At 37.2% G+C, this 19,533-nt stretch overlaps 4 protein-coding genes across 9 annotated transcripts in view; 3 read left to right on the top strand and 1 right to left on the bottom strand.

Annotated features, from left to right (window-relative positions):
- Positions 1 to 10,140, top strand: part of LOC149717300 (homeobox protein Meis1-like) — a 183,002-nt gene extending 172,862 nt beyond the window's left edge. For 4 of the 6 annotated variants that reach the window (XM_089837494.1, XM_089837493.1, XM_089837492.1 and 1 more), the window contains 3 exons: positions 4,596 to 4,654; positions 6,149 to 6,247; positions 7,141 to 10,140. In XM_089837494.1, coding sequence (XP_089693620.1) covers positions 4,596 to 4,654; positions 6,149 to 6,247; positions 7,141 to 7,376 — 394 coding nt within the window. In that variant the 3' untranslated portion in view covers positions 7,377 to 10,140. The remainder of the gene's footprint in view (positions 1 to 4,595; positions 4,655 to 6,148; positions 6,248 to 7,140) is intronic. The other 2 variants (XM_089837495.1, XM_089837497.1) reach the window with 2 other exon arrangements.
- Positions 10,141 to 10,279: 139 nt separating this feature from the next.
- LOC149717299 (uncharacterized) lies at positions 10,280 to 12,744 on the top strand. The gene is made up of 2 exons (XM_089837503.1): positions 10,280 to 11,526; positions 11,750 to 12,744. The coding sequence occupies exons 1-2, from the start codon at positions 11,019 to 11,021 to the stop codon at positions 12,523 to 12,525; spliced, it is 1,284 nt and encodes a 427-aa protein (XP_089693629.1). The 5' UTR covers positions 10,280 to 11,018; the 3' UTR covers positions 12,526 to 12,744.
- LOC149717298 (beta-1,3-galactosyltransferase 5-like) lies at positions 12,710 to 17,188 on the bottom strand. Its single transcript, XM_089837588.1, has 2 exons — positions 16,749 to 17,188; positions 12,710 to 14,272 (listed from the first exon to the last, which is right to left on the bottom strand). The coding sequence occupies exon 2, from the start codon at positions 14,252 to 14,254 to the stop codon at positions 13,124 to 13,126; it is 1,131 nt and encodes a 376-aa protein (XP_089693714.1). The 5' UTR covers positions 14,255 to 14,272; positions 16,749 to 17,188; the 3' UTR covers positions 12,710 to 13,123.
- Positions 13,358 to 19,533, top strand: part of Wdr62 (WD repeat domain 62) — a 51,420-nt gene continuing 45,244 nt past the window's right edge. The window contains exon 1 of the mRNA XM_089837473.1: positions 13,358 to 13,486. The gene's annotated coding sequence lies outside the window, so the exon portion shown is untranslated. The remainder of the gene's footprint in view (positions 13,487 to 19,533) is intronic.

The following is a 19,533-nucleotide window of genomic DNA, read 5'->3' as shown; positions in this document are numbered from 1 at the left end:
ACAGGGGAGAGAGAAAATATCTCATGCATATTCAATGGCGGCTGTGTCTAGCCATTATACCGGGGAACCTTATACAGTATAGGCGCGGTAGAATGGAAAATTACCGTCTTCAAATCTCGTTACCATATCCCAAAAAGGATGTTGAGGATGTTACAGAAAGGGACCAGAGAGAGAAAGAGAGAACCCTTGCGCTATTTCTATAGTGTATCCCTTTTTGGAAAATTCACTAGCTTTATTTCTCCATGGAATACGGATACCCTTTTCTGTAACGGGAGTGGAAATAAGTTAAACTGAAGTTGACGAGTGTGCATATAGAGCACTATGGTATCTGCAGGGTCTTCCAATAATTGTGGTGGTATGTCGATTTTGAGTCGAAAATGTTCTGTGACATTTTGCCCTAAGGGAAACCCTAAACTAGTTATGATTAAGAGTATTTCAAGGGTGACACTTCTTAAATTAAATTAGCATTATCTTGCAGTGTCTTAATTAAATTTTTCAGGGAATATCCGTTAAAGAATCATAATCTGTAAACGGTGGCGGAATAATGTCATTGAACATTTTCGACTCAAAATAGTTCATAGAACCCGGCACTGTACCTTGCTCTCCCCTTTATTAAGAACAACACCCTTAGCGGCACGTTGAACCTTGCACATGTCATCCGACCTGGCGTTGCTACCAACCAATGAAATTTACAATTAGGAGCAAGGCGCCACAATTATGACTTATGACACGTGCTACAACAAGTACCCATGAAACCGTGTAGAAATTATTGTGGGATATGCGAGGGTAAAATGTTTCCTATTAACTGCAGTATTTTCTTCAGTAATAATTTACTTTTACACGTAACTATGGGAAGGAGAGGGGAGTAACTACCAGCGAAGAGTTAAGTCTCTAACGGCTTATACGTTTTTTATATGGAACGAGAATAGGTATATACTAGAGAACCTTATTGCCCGTGCTTTAAGCCTGGGATAAATAGAGAACCTCTTTTCCCATTGTATTTGATGGAACTTTATCCCTTTCTCTCTCTTTTTACCCCTGCAAAAAGGCCCTTCTTCCTCCTATGTAAAAATGGGTTTTGAAGCCGTAATGGTGCTACGCGAGAGAGCCCAAATTTGCACATGCTTACTGGGCATATACGCCCGTTCGTGATGACGACGTTGGATCCATGAGGAACGCCAAGGCTTAAGCTAAGAGAAGCTCAAGAGCAATGGAGAGCCGGAGAGAGAAAAAGCGCGAATGGATTATTTATTATATTATAGCGGGACCCTTGGAAATGGGTAATGTTAGTGGGAATTGAATCTCTCTCTGGACCGGCCGACCGACCTCTCTCTTTAATCCGGTTAAATTTTGTCCCAAATCGGAAGAAGCGTTTAATAATTGAATTTTCATTAGGATTTATATATTTATAGCTTCTTCCTCCAATCCTTTACGATGGAGATCAATAATTAGAATAGGAAGGATTGAATTTTCGGGCCTTTGTTGGAACGATGCTCTCTTTTAGACCTTTATGATTAATTTATTAGGCTTAACTGCTGGTTGATAATATTTTCAAATTAGACCTTCCTCTCGGTAATTTAAATATTTAGGTATTAATTAGGCTTAACTGGCTTCAATAACGTTGCGCCAACCAAGGCTTAACCCTAGCTCCATGTATTGATGAAGTTAGTTTTACCAACGCTTTAAGATTAAGCTTGTTTATTTAGGCTTGAAGAACATTGTTCCAACCAAGGCTTGTAGATGAAATTAGTTTTGGTAATGCTTTAAGATTAGACTTATTTATAGGTTTTAATTAGGCTTAACTGGTTTGGACTTTGGAAAACATTGTTCCAACCAAGGCTTAATCACATTGTTTATATGAAGTTAGTTTTTATAACGTTTAACGATTAGGCTTAAGTAAACAAAATACGATGAAGTTAATGATTTATCGAAACTATATAGCCAAGGCCTATTACGATCAAGCAACCCTTAAGAGACAAAACAACAGATGTTTTTAAGCTCTAAACGACTTAAACAAAAGTTTTATAGTATCTTCTTGGAGATTTCAAAATTGAAGACGATTTGCCATTAATTTAATCACCTAAGGGTTTTTTCCCTTGGTAAATGTTCGTCTACGGACAGTCTCTTCCAGCACCGGGGGGGATTGAAAAAGGGGTAGATGGGAGCCATTTTCTCAACTCTTTTCCCTCCTTGCAGACAATTACTCGCCTTCTGCCCACTTACCCCTAACTATTAAGGACCCCTGGTCTCCCAGATATACTCATTTTTATGGCTCTGAGAGAGAGAGAAGAGGGCTAAATGAGAACCGGAGAAGGAAGACCTACTACGTCTATTGGATTTCTAGAACCAATGAAGTGTAAGGCGGGAACACACAATCCAGGGGTAGAATGAATACTTAGCTTCTTATGTTTTGAGTGTATTGGCTTTAAACTAAACGAAGAAAATGTACTTAAGTCCAGTAATAGTTCTATCTTGTTTTTACCACGTTGCCAATTTGTGCCTCGTCTTTGTCCAGAGACCGGGTTGGTTGGGTCGCGTATGTACTACTTAATGGTTGAAGCATTCTTTCCTTGGCTGATTCTTAATTGCCATTAGACCCCTATTGTCCGAATTTGTCCACGTTTGTCCTTTTACGGATGAATAGGTTGATTCGATTAATGAATTTATTCAATTCCTCCAGTATGAATAGGCAAATGAATATAAATAACTTAACAACCAATTTCATTTAAAATATAATCATATTTCATTGGTCGACAATAAATACCCTGGGTTTTGCTGTATGACCAGTGATGTGTGTAGAATGAAACCACTCCCACAAGTCTTACATAATCCTTCCTCAACCAATATTTCATTTCTCCTTCGTGTAACGTTTGGGCCCCTACGAGGGCTTCGCGTCGGTGCGTTGAAGCGTGTCTTCTAGCCAGCCAAAGACCGCGGCTTTCCGGCAGTGCATTTAACGATCGGTCTCCTCAAAAATAATCCCGAGTGTACACCAGAGCGTGCAAGTACGTATAGAAACGTAAACCAGCCATTGTTGCTCCAGAGTACACTGGAATAAACCCGGAGAACAATGCCCTTTTCAGGGTTTTGCCGTCGGGCAGGTGCAGGTGCGTTTGGTTGAATATTACGTCTACGTGTTGTGACGTCACGCGTGGGGGCGTGGATATTTCATCCTAAAATGATTTGCGATACAACTGAATGGGAGGAGCTTTTATGGAAAGATATCAATAAAGGGGGAGATGGATTACTATACTACCATCCCATCCTCGTTTCTCCTATGGGAGTTTTAGGAGGAAAGGTGTTAGTGTTAGCTGTTAGATAGGCTTAGCCCCCTAAGCTAGCGCTCGCTCGAGCGAAACAAACTGCCAGCCTTAGTCGTATTCGAATAGAAATGATTAATGAAGAGAAAGAGGGGATCAACGTTCTGTATGCGTAATTCTTTCCCGCCTTTCTCTCTATTCCTTCTGTTTTAGGGGGTGATACGGGTGTATCCCCCCATCTCTGTTTGTGACATAAACCATACTAAAATTATCTACTATTGTTAGTTGAATATATTTTCGCCCATATAGGTGGGATTATGACTTATCGAACGAATGAGGAACTTTTTAGGTTAGATGACGTACGTACGTGACTCCCATTTTCATGATTTTATTTTTCGCTTGTGACGTCACGGAGCGTTGCTTTTTAATAATGAAATAAATTATAACTAATCACACGAATGGATGGATGATGGCAGTATAGAGTGTGTTTGAAAAAAAAAACCAAAAATCATCAAGAGAAATGTCCTCTGATTTATGGGGACACTTCATTTTTATCAACTCTTGATTGGTACGTGTGTGTGGTGTGGGAAAACGCAATTAGTTAAAGCAACCTCCCAAACATTCAAATATCATATAAGATTATTTATTATTTCGTTACTATTGTTCTGTTCTGAGGGGGGAAAGCAGTCAACCGCACTATAAATTAATTTTGCAACTTTTTGGAGGTCTGTTTTGAATTACAATTCGCGTAGTTTTGTGTCGACATTTTTGCCGTGTTAGGCGATGAAAAGCTGAATAATACTTTTGACGTACACGTATTGCAAATTAAAAATAAAAAGCTAGGTAGGAGTCGAAACGTAACTAGCATAAACGGCAACGTATTTTATTCCGAGCACGAATTTCGTTTTACAAACTTCTGAAAACGATTATTTATTCGCGGTTTTCGTATGTGAAGGGGTAGGCCTAATTTATGTGTGCGGTTTTCATACATAACGAGGTTGGGTCTAATTTATGTGAAGTCTCAATGTATTTCTAGGTTAGGCCTAATTTATGTTTCATTCCATATGCGACAAAATTAGGTCTAATTTCTGAGCATTTTTCTTGTAGTATGACGTTAGGCCTAATGTTTTGTGGAGTTTCTGTGTATTACGATATTCAGCCTAATTTTTGCGGAGTTTCTGTATGTTACGAGATATTTGGGATAATTTTTGTGCACTTTAATTATATGACGAAGTAGTTTGACCTAATTCATGCGCAGTTTCCATAATTTTACTAATAAAAATGGCCTAATTTATTTATAATAAAATATTTATAATAATTGTTAATTTTTTTCAGGTTTATTAATGCTAGGAGAAGAATCGTACAACCCATGATTGACCAAAGCAACAGGGCGGGTAAGTTGATTTCCTATATAGTGCTTTGAAGAAAAAAGCTTAGTTGTCATCCAAAAGCAGCACAGTTTATTCACATTTTTGCATTTTCCAATGATTACCTACTCACTTTATCAGAAATTAAATCTCAGATTCCCACAAATGCGTTGTCTACAGGCAGCCACATTTCCACACAGCCCCGTTTCTTAACTTTAACTGCCCTTCAGCGTTGCCAGTAATTTGTTATTAGAGCATCTCCTGCAGGTTTGGAACTGAATTACCACTGGCACTGAATCGAACAGAACTACAATTAGCTTTTCAGTCTGTTGTGGATAGCTTTGAATTGCACTCACGAATGTCTGGTAACACTTGTCCGCGCATTATAATATATATTATCGTTTCAAAGAGGAGTAAAAAAACTAATCAACGAATGAAAGAAAGAGAAAAAAATAGTTACTCATTTATAAAAAAAAGGACAGAAATTTTTCGAAGTTATTAAAAATGAGCCTTGGGCGATATTTTCCATCCATGGATGAATTAAGATAGTTGGAGGGGAAACTTGGGGGGTATTATCATCCCAGACTGCAACAGGAATTCGGAATTCTCTTATCAAGAAAGTTTTTACCAAGGATGAGGATGGGAGAGAGGTGGTGAAGTTAAGCCAGGGAGAGAACACAACAGAGGTCTGACTGCAGTGCCAGGGTATGGCTTTGCCTATCGAGCCGATACCAAACTCATTAGGAAGACTTCATCAATCATCCCGGATTTTTTTTTCTCTCTCTCTCCTCTTGGATGGATATATATTTTTTCAGACGTTTTCTCCCTCCTTGAGTTTATTAGATTATCCCATGAATATTGCCTGATATTGTACTACCATGGTCAGTATAGAGGAGTTCAGGGACATTTCTTCGTCCCCACAACTGCCTCCAGGGTTCAGGGTGGACATCGTCAGTGTTTGGCGTGATTTAGTAGAGTCAAAGCCCCCTGCACTATGGAGAATGAATTTTACTATTTTCCTGCATTGGTTACTGGGTTAGGTAACGTGGCAGGGCGCAGGGGTATCGGAAATTGACAGGCTCTGATTGATTGCGTTTCAATCTATAAAAAGAAACATTTTTTTAGAGGAAATGACGCGACTACTATCTTTATAAATAGAGGGAACTTGCAGACGTGCAACGAGGCCCTGAAATATTGGTCAGCCAAACGGCTCATGAGGTATTTTAGGAAGGGAATTATACTATAACTTCGGTTTAATCAACCCAGATGATAGAACAATGTTGATTGGTTATTTTTCGTTGCTCATTGTTATTTGAATGAATTTCCAACTAATAAACATGAACTAGACATTTAATTATACTTATTACCATTTGCGAAGTGTTCTGGGAAGGGAATCTTACTGTAACTTCGGTTTAATCAACTTTGGTTGATAATGATAGAACAATGTTGATTGGCTGTTATTTGGATGACATGGTTACTAATTAACATGATGTTAATTGGATAATTTGACATTTTTTCAAGGAGGAACTATTGGTGGAGCTTCAGCGGCGTATAGTCCTGATGGTTCTGGTATGGGATACATGATGGACGGCGCACAGCAGATGCACATCAGACCGCCCGGTAAGCGTCTTAACACAATTCGTTAACACTTTAAATACTTAACAATTTACTTAGTAGCTTTGCGCATGACATAACACGATGTTTGAAGGGTTTCATTCACTTTTATTCACATTATTTCACGGTGCCTATTTTGTAAATGTTGTTATGGTCATTTGGAATGGTTTTTATAATAATTGGATTAGGTTTTTTCCCTTGTTGTTCAAGTACATTATTGTTGGTTGGTAATCTTTATCTGTATTTGACTTTTTAATATTTCACGATTTCGAATTTTTCGCGACAGACAAATTTAGAAGTGTTTTTGGCTTTGTATTGTATAGATTGTAGTTGCTACAAAATGGTGTTCTTTTCAAAATGTATTAACATAATCCCGCACAAATTTCCCCAAATCTTGGTTCATTTGCACGTCCGCTTTTTGAGCCCGAATAGCGCCATCTCAGAAGCCTCAGTGTGACGCCATCCGTGCCATTTATCCATAGTGTTATCAAACATGGTCGACCAATGAAAAATCTAAGCCCGTGACGTTTTAGCTATGCACTGACGTCGCAACTGAGATAGCTCTATTGAAAAATCGAAAGGAATTCCGGGTTAAGAGACCTAGAGTGTAACCTTTCGAAGTTTTAACAATTTCGAGCTAAAAAAGAGAGCGTACAAAAACTAGTCAAAGTGTACTAAATATTACTGTGGTTTTTTGCACTTGACGTTATGGCTAGCTTTAGCCGTAGTTGCACTAATCCTTTTCACTGTAATGCTATGCTTGCATAACCTTGGGTTACGCGAAACCCCAGGTATCAGTGGTGGTAGAGAGATATTATAACACCCTAAAGAAACTACCCACTCCAACAAAGCGTGTCGTTTTTCTGACGAGCGTTGTTCCAATGTGTGTATATATATAGGTATGCAGAATTTCGGCAGCAACGATGGAATGGGTATGGGTCATATGGGTGGGATGGGTAGCTACTCTCAAATGTCTCAACTGAGATCGCCGGTTCATTCTCAAGCGATGCTCTTACCTGGACACCCTCACGCCATGATGATGGCGGCGCACGGACCGATGGGACATCCTGGTCTACCGCCTCAGTCACCTTACGACGGTTCTGGTCAGCACATAATGGACATTCACGCTAGCTAAACCAACCCCCCGTCGACAACTACTCTTGTATAACCCCTTTTAAATCCCTAAGCCTAATTTTTATCCTACATTTTTTCCATCAAAATCCATGATCCTAAAAACCCCCCACCACCACTACCCACCATTCTCACGTAAACTCTCCTAAAACTTAAAATCAACAACAACAACCCTCGTTGGTGGTAAAAATGACAACAACGGTTTTTTTGCATCTTTCAACCGAAAGCTCTGGACACCAAGAAAGATTTTTTAAGTTTTGTTTTATTTGAATCTTCCGAACTCCTAAAACTATGGACGAACAATTATTCATTGAAAATTGTAATTAAGAAAGGGAGATTGTTTCAATTCATTTAAATGTTACGGTACGGTTGTTGGTTTATTTGGAACTTGGAGGAAGAAAAATGGGAGATTAAGACGTTGTAAATTACTAAATTTTCGAAATTTCAACGTGGTTGGTGGAACTCTGGCCTAATTGTCGAAAAAAATGCGCACCTTCGCACACCCCATTTTCGATGTTACGAACGTCGTTTTCGTTGAATCAGTTGACATCTCCTGTCTACATTGAAGACGAAATTTATACATTTTAAAAAAAAGTATATATAAAAAAATCTATAAGCAATAGAACTTAACTATACCGTGAACAGTGACATAACGTTCGATTATTATAAAAATATAAATAGGTTTTGTTGTTTACATTTTTTTTTTAATTTTAGGAGAAAAAAATGAATCAGTATCGGAAGTTCCGATTGTTGAATTATTAGTTTTTAAGTTATGAAGGTTTTTTTTTAATTGTTGTACGTCACCGAACGGTTGTATATTAATTATTTGATCGTAAATAACTTCACACGCAGCAGATTGGGAGGGTGGTTATTTTTCTGTTTTGTTTTTTAAATTTCATTTCATAGTTTCTGTCAAAATTTCTTCCCCTAAACAAATCTCTTTAAAAAAATATGAAATAAATATTCAGTTTTTTTAGTGAGATTTATTTCTCGTATATCGTGCTTTTTAATTGATAAAAATTATATGAATTATCCGTATCTTTAAATTATTTAAAAAGCATGTATTTTCAAATAGTCTTCAAGCGTCTAGCTTTCGAAATAAATTCGAAATTTAACTATATAAAAAAATAAGGGCCAAAAAAGAAAACGGGAAAAATTTTAGTTATTTTTTTTAAAATGTTGTCGATCCTATCAATCTTTTTTTTTTTTTAATCAGTGTGTAATTAATTAATTATTTAAGTTTAATTTTTACCTCACAACGAATACACACGTCGCTAATTGTAAATACTAGGATTTAAACAAACTAAACGTAAAAACTATCCCACTATCTTCCATACATATTTAAAAAATAAATAAACAAACCCACCCACAAAAACTCGACAACATTTTAAAAATTGTTAAAAAAAAGTATTGTCTATAATTTTTTTTTTTTCTTTTCCTATTCATGTTTATCCCTAATTTTTATTTTTTAAAATATCAAACAAATAAAAGCGAAATTAAGTTTTCGATTTTTACGGACAGCAGGGTTTTTTCGTCACTATATTGTAGGTGTTTTTTTATATATATAATAAAAAATTTAGTTTTTAATTTAAATAACTAAATTAAATTAAATTAAAAACTAAATTTTCAGCGGGTATAAATTAGGAAACCTTTTTTTTTTGTTTGTCACCCCCTAAAAATAAATAAATATTAAAAACACGAAAACACATAAAAAAAATAAACATGTGCCATACGCCACAATGTGTTTCTTTTTAATATTTCATTTTCTTTCGAACTTTATATATAAATTTAAAGTAAATAATTGTGGCGAGTGAACAGGGTAAACATAAAAATAAACATTCAAAAAAAAAATGAAGAAAAAAAAAGTTTTTTTTTTTAGTTGTAACAATAATTCAACGTATGTAGTTTAAAATAAATAAACAAACAGAACACTCCTTGTTTATTATTAATGAAATTATTTGAAACCTCAATAATACGTATATAAAAATAAACAAATACAAATGTTATAATCAAAAAAAAAAATAAATGAAAAATATATATATTTGGTTTTTTTGACGGAGTTACCTCGGTTTTAACTCTGATTTTTTTTTTTTTTTTTTTTTTTAGTAACTTTGATACATTTTCCAAATTAAGGATAATATTTCAACGCAAACCACGTATATAAATAAAAATCTTTTTAAATAAAATGAAAATAACGTAAAAAAATGTTCTGTAAATTAAAAAAAAGTAAGAACTTTCTCGTCTACAATCATTAATGATTGTTAGGCGGGCACCTTACGAAGAAAAACAAAAACTACGTATTTATATACATACTAAATATATAAATATATATATATAAATGCTCCATTACTATAAATATAAATAAACAAACTTGCCCCTCCCCCCAAAAACAAACAAATACGTAAGTGTTTTGAAGGTAAAAATAAGTTAACAAATTTAGGCATTGAAAAAAAAAAGATTTTAATTAAAAATTTATTATTTGAGGTTTAAATATTGAATAATAGCTGCATACGATTTAATTACCAAATTAATCCTTTTATTTTTTTGTTTTTTTTTTTAATTATAATGGATTATTGGAAAAAAAAACTCTAAAGACATTTTTAAGTTACAGCGGAAACGTTATACATAAGAAGAAAAATAATTAAAAAAAAACTGTTTAATAAAATGGACAATTTAATAATAATAGCTATTCTGTACAGATCGGTATTTAGTCCTCATGGTGGTGTGTGAATAAAAGTGGATAAAACATATTGTTTGAAAAAAAGAAATGTAATATTTGGGACAAAGTTTTGAATTTCTAATTGTTGTCATAAGAGAATAATAATCTAGATTAATTTATGTTGTTATATATATTTTTATTTATTTATTTTGTAGATTGTCTTGTTCGGAAATATTTCGATGACGTCTTGGGATGGATGACTTCAACTAAAAAGGTGAGAATGATAGGATATGTCCTTGCCAAACTTTATTATTCCTGTTATACTCAATATATATGAGGGAGGGGTAAACGCGCGTTACAACGCTACATCTTGTTTGTTAACGTAATTAGCGCCACTTTATGACGAACCTTGCCACTATCAAAAAACATCTGTTCAACACAATGCCACAAATGTGGTGATTGACTTACTTAATTTCGGTATTTATACGCTATTTAGGGAAATGCTTATCTGTCACGTGTATGGTTGAATTTTAAACTTGGCGCGTTTTATAGTCAATAATGATTTCCCGCTAGATGGTAGGCTCTCCCTAGAAACTGAGGCTGTCGCGCAGGCGCGCTAATTTCAAAACAAGGTTTTACTATTTTTCTCAAACTTGATTTGCATAAGGTAACAGTGTAGATCTAGTTTTCTTTAATAATGTACGGGCAGCAACGAGAGCATCGATTTCCAGGTAAGGACAACAAAAGCTCCATTAAGTTGAGTACGTAGGACCGACGAATCGATAGTTGAGAAATGACACGTGACTAAAGTATAGATCGATTCGCTGCATCGCTTGGTGAGAAAAAAAAACCGCCACGGTGTAACAGAACGCTTTGACAAACACTCCAAACTGTCTCGCAAAGGGTTCTGAAGAACTAGACGCTCGCCTTGACTCCGTGGGCGAAATTCGGACAAAGCGCCTTCGTCGTAATTAGTAGATAGAAACCATGAGTACCTTGTCACCGACATACCAAGTTGAGGAAATTCAACATTCTTCATCCGGAGACGGACTTACTTTCGCTGATTTCCCGCCAAGGTACGTGGACGATGGAAGCGGAGTACCCCGCTACGAGACATTCGTATGTTTGATGAGAAGAGCCAACGAATGGTTGACCTCTCGACCTCATTTGGAGGTGAAGACCTGCGAAAGTTACGAGATGAAGTCCGGAAAAGGTCTCTTAGACAAAGAAAGTATGATATTCCACGAACCAGGATCGTCAAGTACTTATTGCTACCGAGGACTTAGATTATGGTTGGTACCCAGGGCAGACCCTAACCGGGCACCGCAACAATTAGGGTTCGTTAATTTGGTACCGAAGTCGATGGGACATAACGGGGCGCATTCGGATGTGGAAAATTTAGATCAAATTGTTCAAAGATTTAACGTTACGTCCAAAGTCAACCCGATACCTGGCCGGGTTTTGACGGTGGAAAGTCAAGAAATTCTCACTGATGGTGAGTGCCATGTTCAAATGCACCTAATACATGCCTGACACCAAAAGCTATCGCCTGCTTAGGTCACTGTTGCACTTTTTAATGAGCACTTCATTTAGTACAATACGTAAGGTAAACACTAACCGGCTAGATCGATATTTATAATTTCACTGGCACGCGCGTGCCAACCGCCAACTTCGTGTCACGCATTGTTCATCATTATGACAGTGTCAAATACCTTTAGGTTTCGCTCTTCTGGACCCCAACGTGTCGTTCTTCGAGGAAAATAGCTTGGTTACCAAACATTACCTCGTCATTTTACGCGTCTTTTACGAATTCGGCGAACCGAAACTGGAAGAAATCGGTTTGTTAGACTTTGTACCCACCAAGGCTGCCGGTTCGAGAACCAAGTCCCCGGTTCCATCGGATTTCGAACCGTTTTCGTTCGTGGTACATCGCGCCTCGCGTTGGTGCTCGGACAGAAACGATATACGATACTGCAACGCCCAATCTTTAGAGCTGAAAATGAAGAAGGGTTACGTAATAGACACTAAACGAATGACGTATACGGAAACGGCCCGCTCGACGACCAATTACATTCGAATCTTAAGAATCGCTTACGTTCAATTACCACCGCAATCCGATAACGTACCGACACCCAACTTGAGGTTGAGTTGTAAAACATTCGTACCTTACCAAGCTTCGTCGGGCATCTTGGAGTTCGAAAGCTTGACGCAAACGCGTCGAAGAATCGAAAGTTGGTGTAAGGAAACCAAAGCGAGGATTATTAGTTGCGAGACTTCGGCTATGCGATTGAAAACGGGTGGAGAAGCCTCAATGGGTGTCGAGGCATCGTTTACTTACAATATTGGACAGTATGACGAGTATTGGATAAACGTAATTCGTTTATACTTGGATGGGGTTTACGTCGAACCCGTCTGTCAAAGAAGTTACAGCACGAGGTCCTTGCAAGCGCCCATATCCATGGTCGAAGAGGAACATTGTTGCGTCATACTGTAACGCGAAAACCGTGGATTAACTTGCATTGGAATATCATATACAGAAAAATAATGTCCGCAAGTCCAGAATGCCACGGAAAATAATCAATTAGGAAATCTTGGAAGATTCCATTTCGTTTTTCTCAATATTTCGATAAATTCCTCGCGGTCCCCATTAGCTTTTTATGAAAGAAAGAGCTAGCCTGTTTAAATAAATAACTTTATTAATTAATTTATACAACAAGAATCACAGCCAACATTGATCAAATTTTTTATAAATATACGCGTACTTACACCGATTAACTTAAAATATACTTCTAATAAAAATGTTGAAAGATATTCTAAAGAAAAATGTTAAGAAAATGTACAATGTTTTTAAAGAAAAGAAAAACGTATTTTTCTTCTTTTTCTAACTATGATATAAAAATAATCTCGTTGCTCTAAAAATACATGGTCCATATCCGCCAATTTTTCTTAGCGGATGGATTATGATTGATGACTTTCGTCCGCTTACAATTTATAATAAATTTTCATGTTAATTACATCACTAGATCAAATTACAACAAATACTTTTGGACTACAAAACCTACACCATGCCTACAAAAAAAAATAAATATTTTTCAGTCTGGTTTTAACGTAGTTGTACTCTCTCTAACGTTAAGTGTTTTCTTCCATAGAGCTCTTATCGTCTCGTCACGCGTGATGTAAGACGTTCCGTTGGGAATCGCCCGTGAAACCTCGGCGAACGCGTACGGGAAGTCCTGGGTTACGTTGCTAAGCAACCACTTTGAAATTGTCACGGAACTGTCCGTGTATCTGACATTATACGGAAGGACGTTACAACGCGACTTCATGAGGGACACAAGCATCCCCGTGACGTACACGTCATCAACCCAGAACCGAGGAACGTATTGGCTAAGCTTTAACAGATTCCTGGACAAAGAAGAACCGATCAAATACGCTAAACCGGAACAGTAAGTTGGGTAAGTGTCAAAGGGATATTCTTCTTTGCTAACCCATCTGGTACCCTCTCGTATTGGTAAAGTACCTTCGCTTACCACGGAACATACGATAGTTCGACTCATGTCTGTGGTTTTAAGAGTCTCTGTGAGTAAGTTGACAACCCTGAATGGGTTAACAAATACGTCATCGTCGGTTTTAAGTAATTTCCCTACATTCGGACAGTACTTCCTGGTCCAATCATAACCCATTAAGTTTTTTAGGGTTAAGTTACGGTAACTATCTGTAAAATTACCCTGTATCACGTCACCGTGTTTCTTGGACTCGAGTTCCAATTCGCGTTGTAGGACATACGTTCCCACTTGTCCTACCAAGAAAACCGTTTTCCAAAACATGCCACCGATTAAACGTCGTGAGCCCCATGTCTCCCGGATAGTTTTACGACGCGAAAAGTTATCCGGGGCAGAATGTACAAGCACCAAAATGTCGTTGGGTTCCATATCGCACGAAATGGATGTCGTTCCTGTCGGTCCACCTAAGGTGTAGTCGAAAATGGACTGTGGGGTGTTGTTGTCCAAAGATGAGTCAAGGATCGCGTTGATGTTGAGATCGGGAGGATGGTATTCTTTGAGATCAATTAGTTTAAGGAGTTCTTCATCAGACATTGAGGAGTTAGTGTCATCTAAAGGGGACACTGATAGGCTGGAGATCAGGAGGAAAATGGCGGCGAACATGCAACTCAGGCAACAAAAACGTTTGGCGCCTTTGCTGGATGGTCTCCACCAGAACATTGTCGCTCCTTGAAAGTACTGAAATGAATTGAAATGAAGGATTGGAGATCATAAATTTTTGAAGCCAAGATTGGCTAAATGAAACTGTATATTGAATCTTGGAGTAGAGAGGTGACTAGGTGAGATGGAGTTGCATTCTCCACAACGTACTCCCATCTACGGCAACGAAGTCCTCCCAGCATCCTCAGCGTCATGAGAACTAGCTTCTATTTTTAAATGGTACTACTACACTGCAGCACATAACAATTCCCTACCAAAGGTGCGCGAGGTACTCTGGGGAACTTCCATTTCCTCTCAATGTCCCCCAAACATTACTACTCCATCTCACCTCTCTCCTTCCAAGATTGAATTCTACAACTCAAGCTAATCATTTCCAAATGGTTAACAATGGCTAAATCAAAATTGCAAATTGTTTCTTGTCTTTAAAGTTCCAAGTTCAAGGCGTTAACTCTTCACTTGAAATCATTCTTCCGCTATATCTAGCACCCCGCCCAAGTTGAAAAAATAAATACAAAGAAGGTTATGGGGTAGGCGTTGTTACACTTGAAGAAAATTTAGAAAAACGAGCCTTTAATATGGTCCTAGGTTAATTTCGAAAATATGTTAAATAAGAGGAGGTTTACGTAATAGGCATACAATTATAATTGACTGAGGGTACTAAACTTGGTGGTAGTTACAAGCTCTACATATCCTCAACACCTAAAATGGAGAATTAGAATTTCGTTTAGTCCTTTTTTTCTCTTGGCATTATTTACGATTTACTTTTTTAAAAGAATAGCGTGGGTCTATCTATACCTAAAGTCCTTTAAAGATTTTTTTGAGAAGTGTATGTACAAAAAAGATTTCTAAAAAGGATGAACCCCTAAGGTGGCTGACGATGAAAAGGGACAGATGGAAATTAAGAATCTCTTTAAATTTACCTTGAATATCGCAATATTTTTATCATAATAGTGCACCCAATTGTAAGGAACCATTTATTTTGGGGGCTTGGAAATAGCCTATGGGCCAGGGAGAAAAAAGGTGAGATGGAGCGGTCATGATGATGGGCTATGCGAGTCTCCCAGTGTACCTTGCCCATGCACGCCACTACCCTTCGGAAGAGGCGATTGTTAAGTGCTGCCGCGTAGCGCCATTGTATTTGTATGAGAACTAACTTCTTTATTTAAGACATAGGGGGCATTCTCGACCTTTCCATACCGTACAACCCTACCCAAAGCGCTGAGCATGCTGGGAGGACTTCGTTGCTGTTCCTAAGATGGGGTACAGACTGAAAGGCTATAGGTATGGAGGTTCGGCTCCATCCCTCTCTCCTTTAAGATGGGGAAACGTGACAGACGGACTGAGTGAGGATTTTGGATAGCGAATCTATGTTTACGATGTATTGTTACAATTTGATCATGATAATTGAGCTTTAGGTGCTACTTCCCGATTAAGAGACTACTAGGGCAATATTTATGGAGTAATTCCGTAACTTCATGGAAAACTGTAGTGTACAAATTGGGCAGAAATTTACTTTCAAGTATTTATTCTTTTGAAATTGAGGGAGGACCACACGCTGCTATTACAAGTGGAGAATCTCTCTACAATTTTTTTCTTCTTTATTTTTCAATTTCATTTCTTATAATATTGTATTATTTCTTGTATCGAAAGGAGAGTATATATGTTTTCTGAACGATTTATCTTTGGAAAGCGCCTTTCCTCGAGGGCATTTTTGATACTGATCGCTTTTAAAGAGCGTTAATTCGATTCATTTTTGGTCTCGTATTCATATAAGTTTTGAAGGCTTCTGTTCAGTTTATTTTTCAATAGAGGACTTGGGCATGCTAAGTCACGATGCAACGTCACTCTAGCTAGCTTACATGTCTCGTGTTAGAATAATAGAATATCGGTAAGGCTGGAGCTTTGCCGCCTATTTGGAACTGATTGATCTGAATCAAACTGAACTACATGATTTTCAGTCTATTGTATATATCCCGACTTTAATTGTTATTCCATATCGGTAGTTACAACGGCGCACTGTAGCAACAAGTATATACAAAAAATCTTAACATAAGTTCCGTGTTGTGGTGGGAAATCACGTGATTTATTAGTAGCGATATGGTTTAGAGAAAAGATTCTCTCGTAAATCATGACGAAACTGTCAAAGAACATGAAACCCTTTCTATACATCCTATATCTCTTTCCCTCCTCACCCAACAAGAGTCCCAAATTTTTACTTCAAAATACAATTTTTTTTTAAATATTACCGTTTATCAGTCTTAAAACCTCAATTAATAACGTTAGGATAATCTCTCAACACCATAAAAATTAAATTACAAGGTTAGTAATTAATTCAGTTTATTAATCGGCCGCAGAAACGCGTAGAAAAAGTAATTAGTCACGGGAAAAGTGTTGTAAAATCGTGATAATGTTTTTTTAAAAGAAAAACGCACGATTTCAATTATATATCCATTAATCTTACTACAATGTTCAAATACATATGCAAAAAACTTACCCAGTAATATCAAAACAGGTGGCACTTTATTCCGAAATGAAGTTGTCTTTCCTTAATCTAATCTATCATAGAAACATTTATAATATGATTATTGGATTCAAAGTTTAAAACAACTTCGCGAACGACTATATATAAACACTCTTTAATCTTAATCTTAAAGATCGATTGTTTTTTAAATAAAATCTTTACGTCGTACTCCGGAACATAGGGAGAGATCACGGTATAAGAAAGAGATCGGAGAGGAGAATGAGAGAACACCATACACTGGAGAACTGAGATGCAGAAATGATTCGAGAGCTTGAGTTTGATTTTCACAGTTAAGAAGTCAAGCTAAAAGCCCGCATCATTTTCCGGCTGCCTCCGCATTTTCTTTTTTATTCTTTCAAAGCTTTTAATTGACGCGTGCTACGCCTGTTATGTTTATTACAACTTCCTTTTAAGAATCTCTATAACAGCAACTTAGTTTAAGCCATAAGTTTATAAGATATGTTCCATAAGTGTGACACTACCTATACTTCGTAATGCTAGAGACTTACAGCTATAGTTCAAGAATGACAAGCGAGAATTGAATGGCTACACTCGGTTAATTTTTCAGGACCTCCATGTTGCGATTTAGTCTGTACTAAGCCTTTGATTGCGCCTCACCAGGCGTCGCTTTACCTCGAATCTATGACCTACATCTATCACTTCATGGCAAGCTCCAGTTTGTAACCAGTGACAAACTTATGGAACATATCTCATGAACTTTTGCAGTCTATCTTCCTATTTAGTCTGCATTACTAAGCCTTTGACAGCGACTCACCAGGCGTCGCTTTACCTCGAATCTATGACCTACATCAATTACTTCCTGACAAGCTCCAGCTTGTACCCAGTGACAAACTTATGGAACATATCTTATGAACATTAACTAAAGTTTGAAGAAGTAGTTTTGAACCCACTCGCTACAGGAGAACGTTCTAAAAGAACAGAATTAATGCTTATATAGTTTGCTCCTCCTTCTGCCCAGTACCCGGAAAAAGTTCATGGCTTGATGTGAAACATTCAGGGCTTTTTTAATTGTTCTAAGCCTTTGTTTGTATGTTCATGATATGCTCTTTTCAAACGTAATTACATCGAGAAATTTATATCTGATACCAATGTTTTTCGTTTTTGCACTCGGTTTATAATCGAGCGTAATGTTGACTCCTACGATATGGGCCTCCTAAACAAAATGGATTGCAAATAGAGACGTGACAGCACCTCGGGTTATTTCCTTATTAAATTTACGACTTAAAAAGTCAGATACTGCTATTACTTGATTAAATTTGTTCGCGCGCGAACTTCGTTCCCGCGAAAATGCAACCCCATATGTACCTCTGAAACTGGCCCTGTAACTATCATGCACCCACCGACATTTTACACTTTTTGGCGGGAAAACGGTTTCGACGTTATGGATGAGTTTCTTCATTATTAATTTTGTTAAGTCCATCCCAATTTCAGATTACTGTAAGCGTCATCCCAATTCCATATTTAAACCATAAGTTTGAAGAAATTGGCCGAAATTGTGTAAGATGATGAAAGCTCTTTCAAATTTGGTGCGAGAAACGTTTCCAGATGCTGTTTAATTTTCATTTTAAATTTAGGCTTAACGGCTGGAAGTTCAAATGAACATTTGACCTAGGGTGCAACACCTTTTTCGGTGTAATACTCAAAGCAATGAAGTCTCAATCTTGAACGAACTCTTTGCTATCTCTTCCTCTATCAAAACGGAACTTTAAAATTGAGAAACTTTGATATCCTCCGCAAACTCAAACCCAATTGAACATATCTTTAATAGTTTTCCATACAAACATACTTGATATTGCTTCACATTTTCGTATATGCCTTTTCGATCGTTTGACATCCTACCAAACTAAATTCGAAAACGTCTGGGTTCAGTACACAAACTTTAAAATAGATAACTAATCATGTGGGCCCCTTTCACCGGACGGAGCGGACGGAGCCTGCTCCTACATAAGATTTTTATCCATTTTCCGAATCTCTACACAAACCATATAAAACTCAAAAAATCCAGTTCCAGTATGACAATTTTTAACTCAAAATCTTAGATCTAAATCCGATCAAGCATGTAGGAGATCGGTTTCACAAAAATATTTAAGCACAGCCTGAATGATATCAGAAGTATATAATACTTCTCATCGACGAGAGAAGTGTAACACAAAGCGGGTTAATTGTAACATGATTTTTCCCAACATCATTTTACATTTGGTTACTAAACCCAATCACGTACACTGTAAATAATTCCCTCATCATTACTCTATTAGCGCATAATTATTTGCCAAGGCGCATGCGCTCGTGGATTTTAGTCCCACGTCAAGACAATCAAGGTTTGTGGGGTCGATTGCTGAGGATTTAGTAAATACCAAACAGTTATATAATTCACCCTAGCACGGTGCGATAGTTACCCATCTGAAGTTTGATGAGCAGGAGAGCAAACAAAAAGGGTTAGCCCTAGGAAGATTCATATTACACAACTAAAGTAGTAAGAGAATACAGAGTGTCATCCTTCTTCTATTATCCCCTTCTGATAATATCTAGGAGAATTTGAACTTTGAAATATGGGTGGGGATACATACTCGAGATGAGAAAACCATAGGAAACGAAGTGCAACTAAAAAAGGGTTTTTAAACTTTGAAGCTAAACTCATAGACACAAAACCAGCGGTTGGTATAAAATGTTAAGGATTACATCCTGAACATTGATTGAATTCGTCCGTCGGGGACTTAGCTTCAATGTCAGGATAGAA

The sequence above is a fragment of the Phalangium opilio genome, unplaced genomic scaffold (assembly GCF_054372755.1).
Source record: "Phalangium opilio isolate 3A_F unplaced genomic scaffold, DU_Popi_V2 ptg000003l_1, whole genome shotgun sequence".
NCBI lineage: Eukaryota > Metazoa > Arthropoda > Arachnida > Opiliones > Phalangiidae > Phalangium > Phalangium opilio.
Note: the sequence above shows the minus strand (reverse complement) of the source record. Positions and strands in the feature narration are given on the sequence as shown.

Bases quoted from the DNA above. Each gene is read 5' to 3' on its own strand.
- LOC149717299 (XM_089837503.1), top strand. From the start codon at position 11,019: ATGAGTACCTTGTCACCGACATACCAAGTTGAGGAAATTCAACATTCT. The intron at 11,527-11,749 runs GTGAGTGCCATG...AAATACCTTTAG, and splicing joins TCAAGAAATTCTCACTGATG to GTTTCGCTCTTCTGGACCCC.
- LOC149717298 (XM_089837588.1), bottom strand. From the start codon at position 14,254: ATGTTCTGGTGGAGACCATCCAGCAAAGGCGCCAAACGTTTTTGTTGC.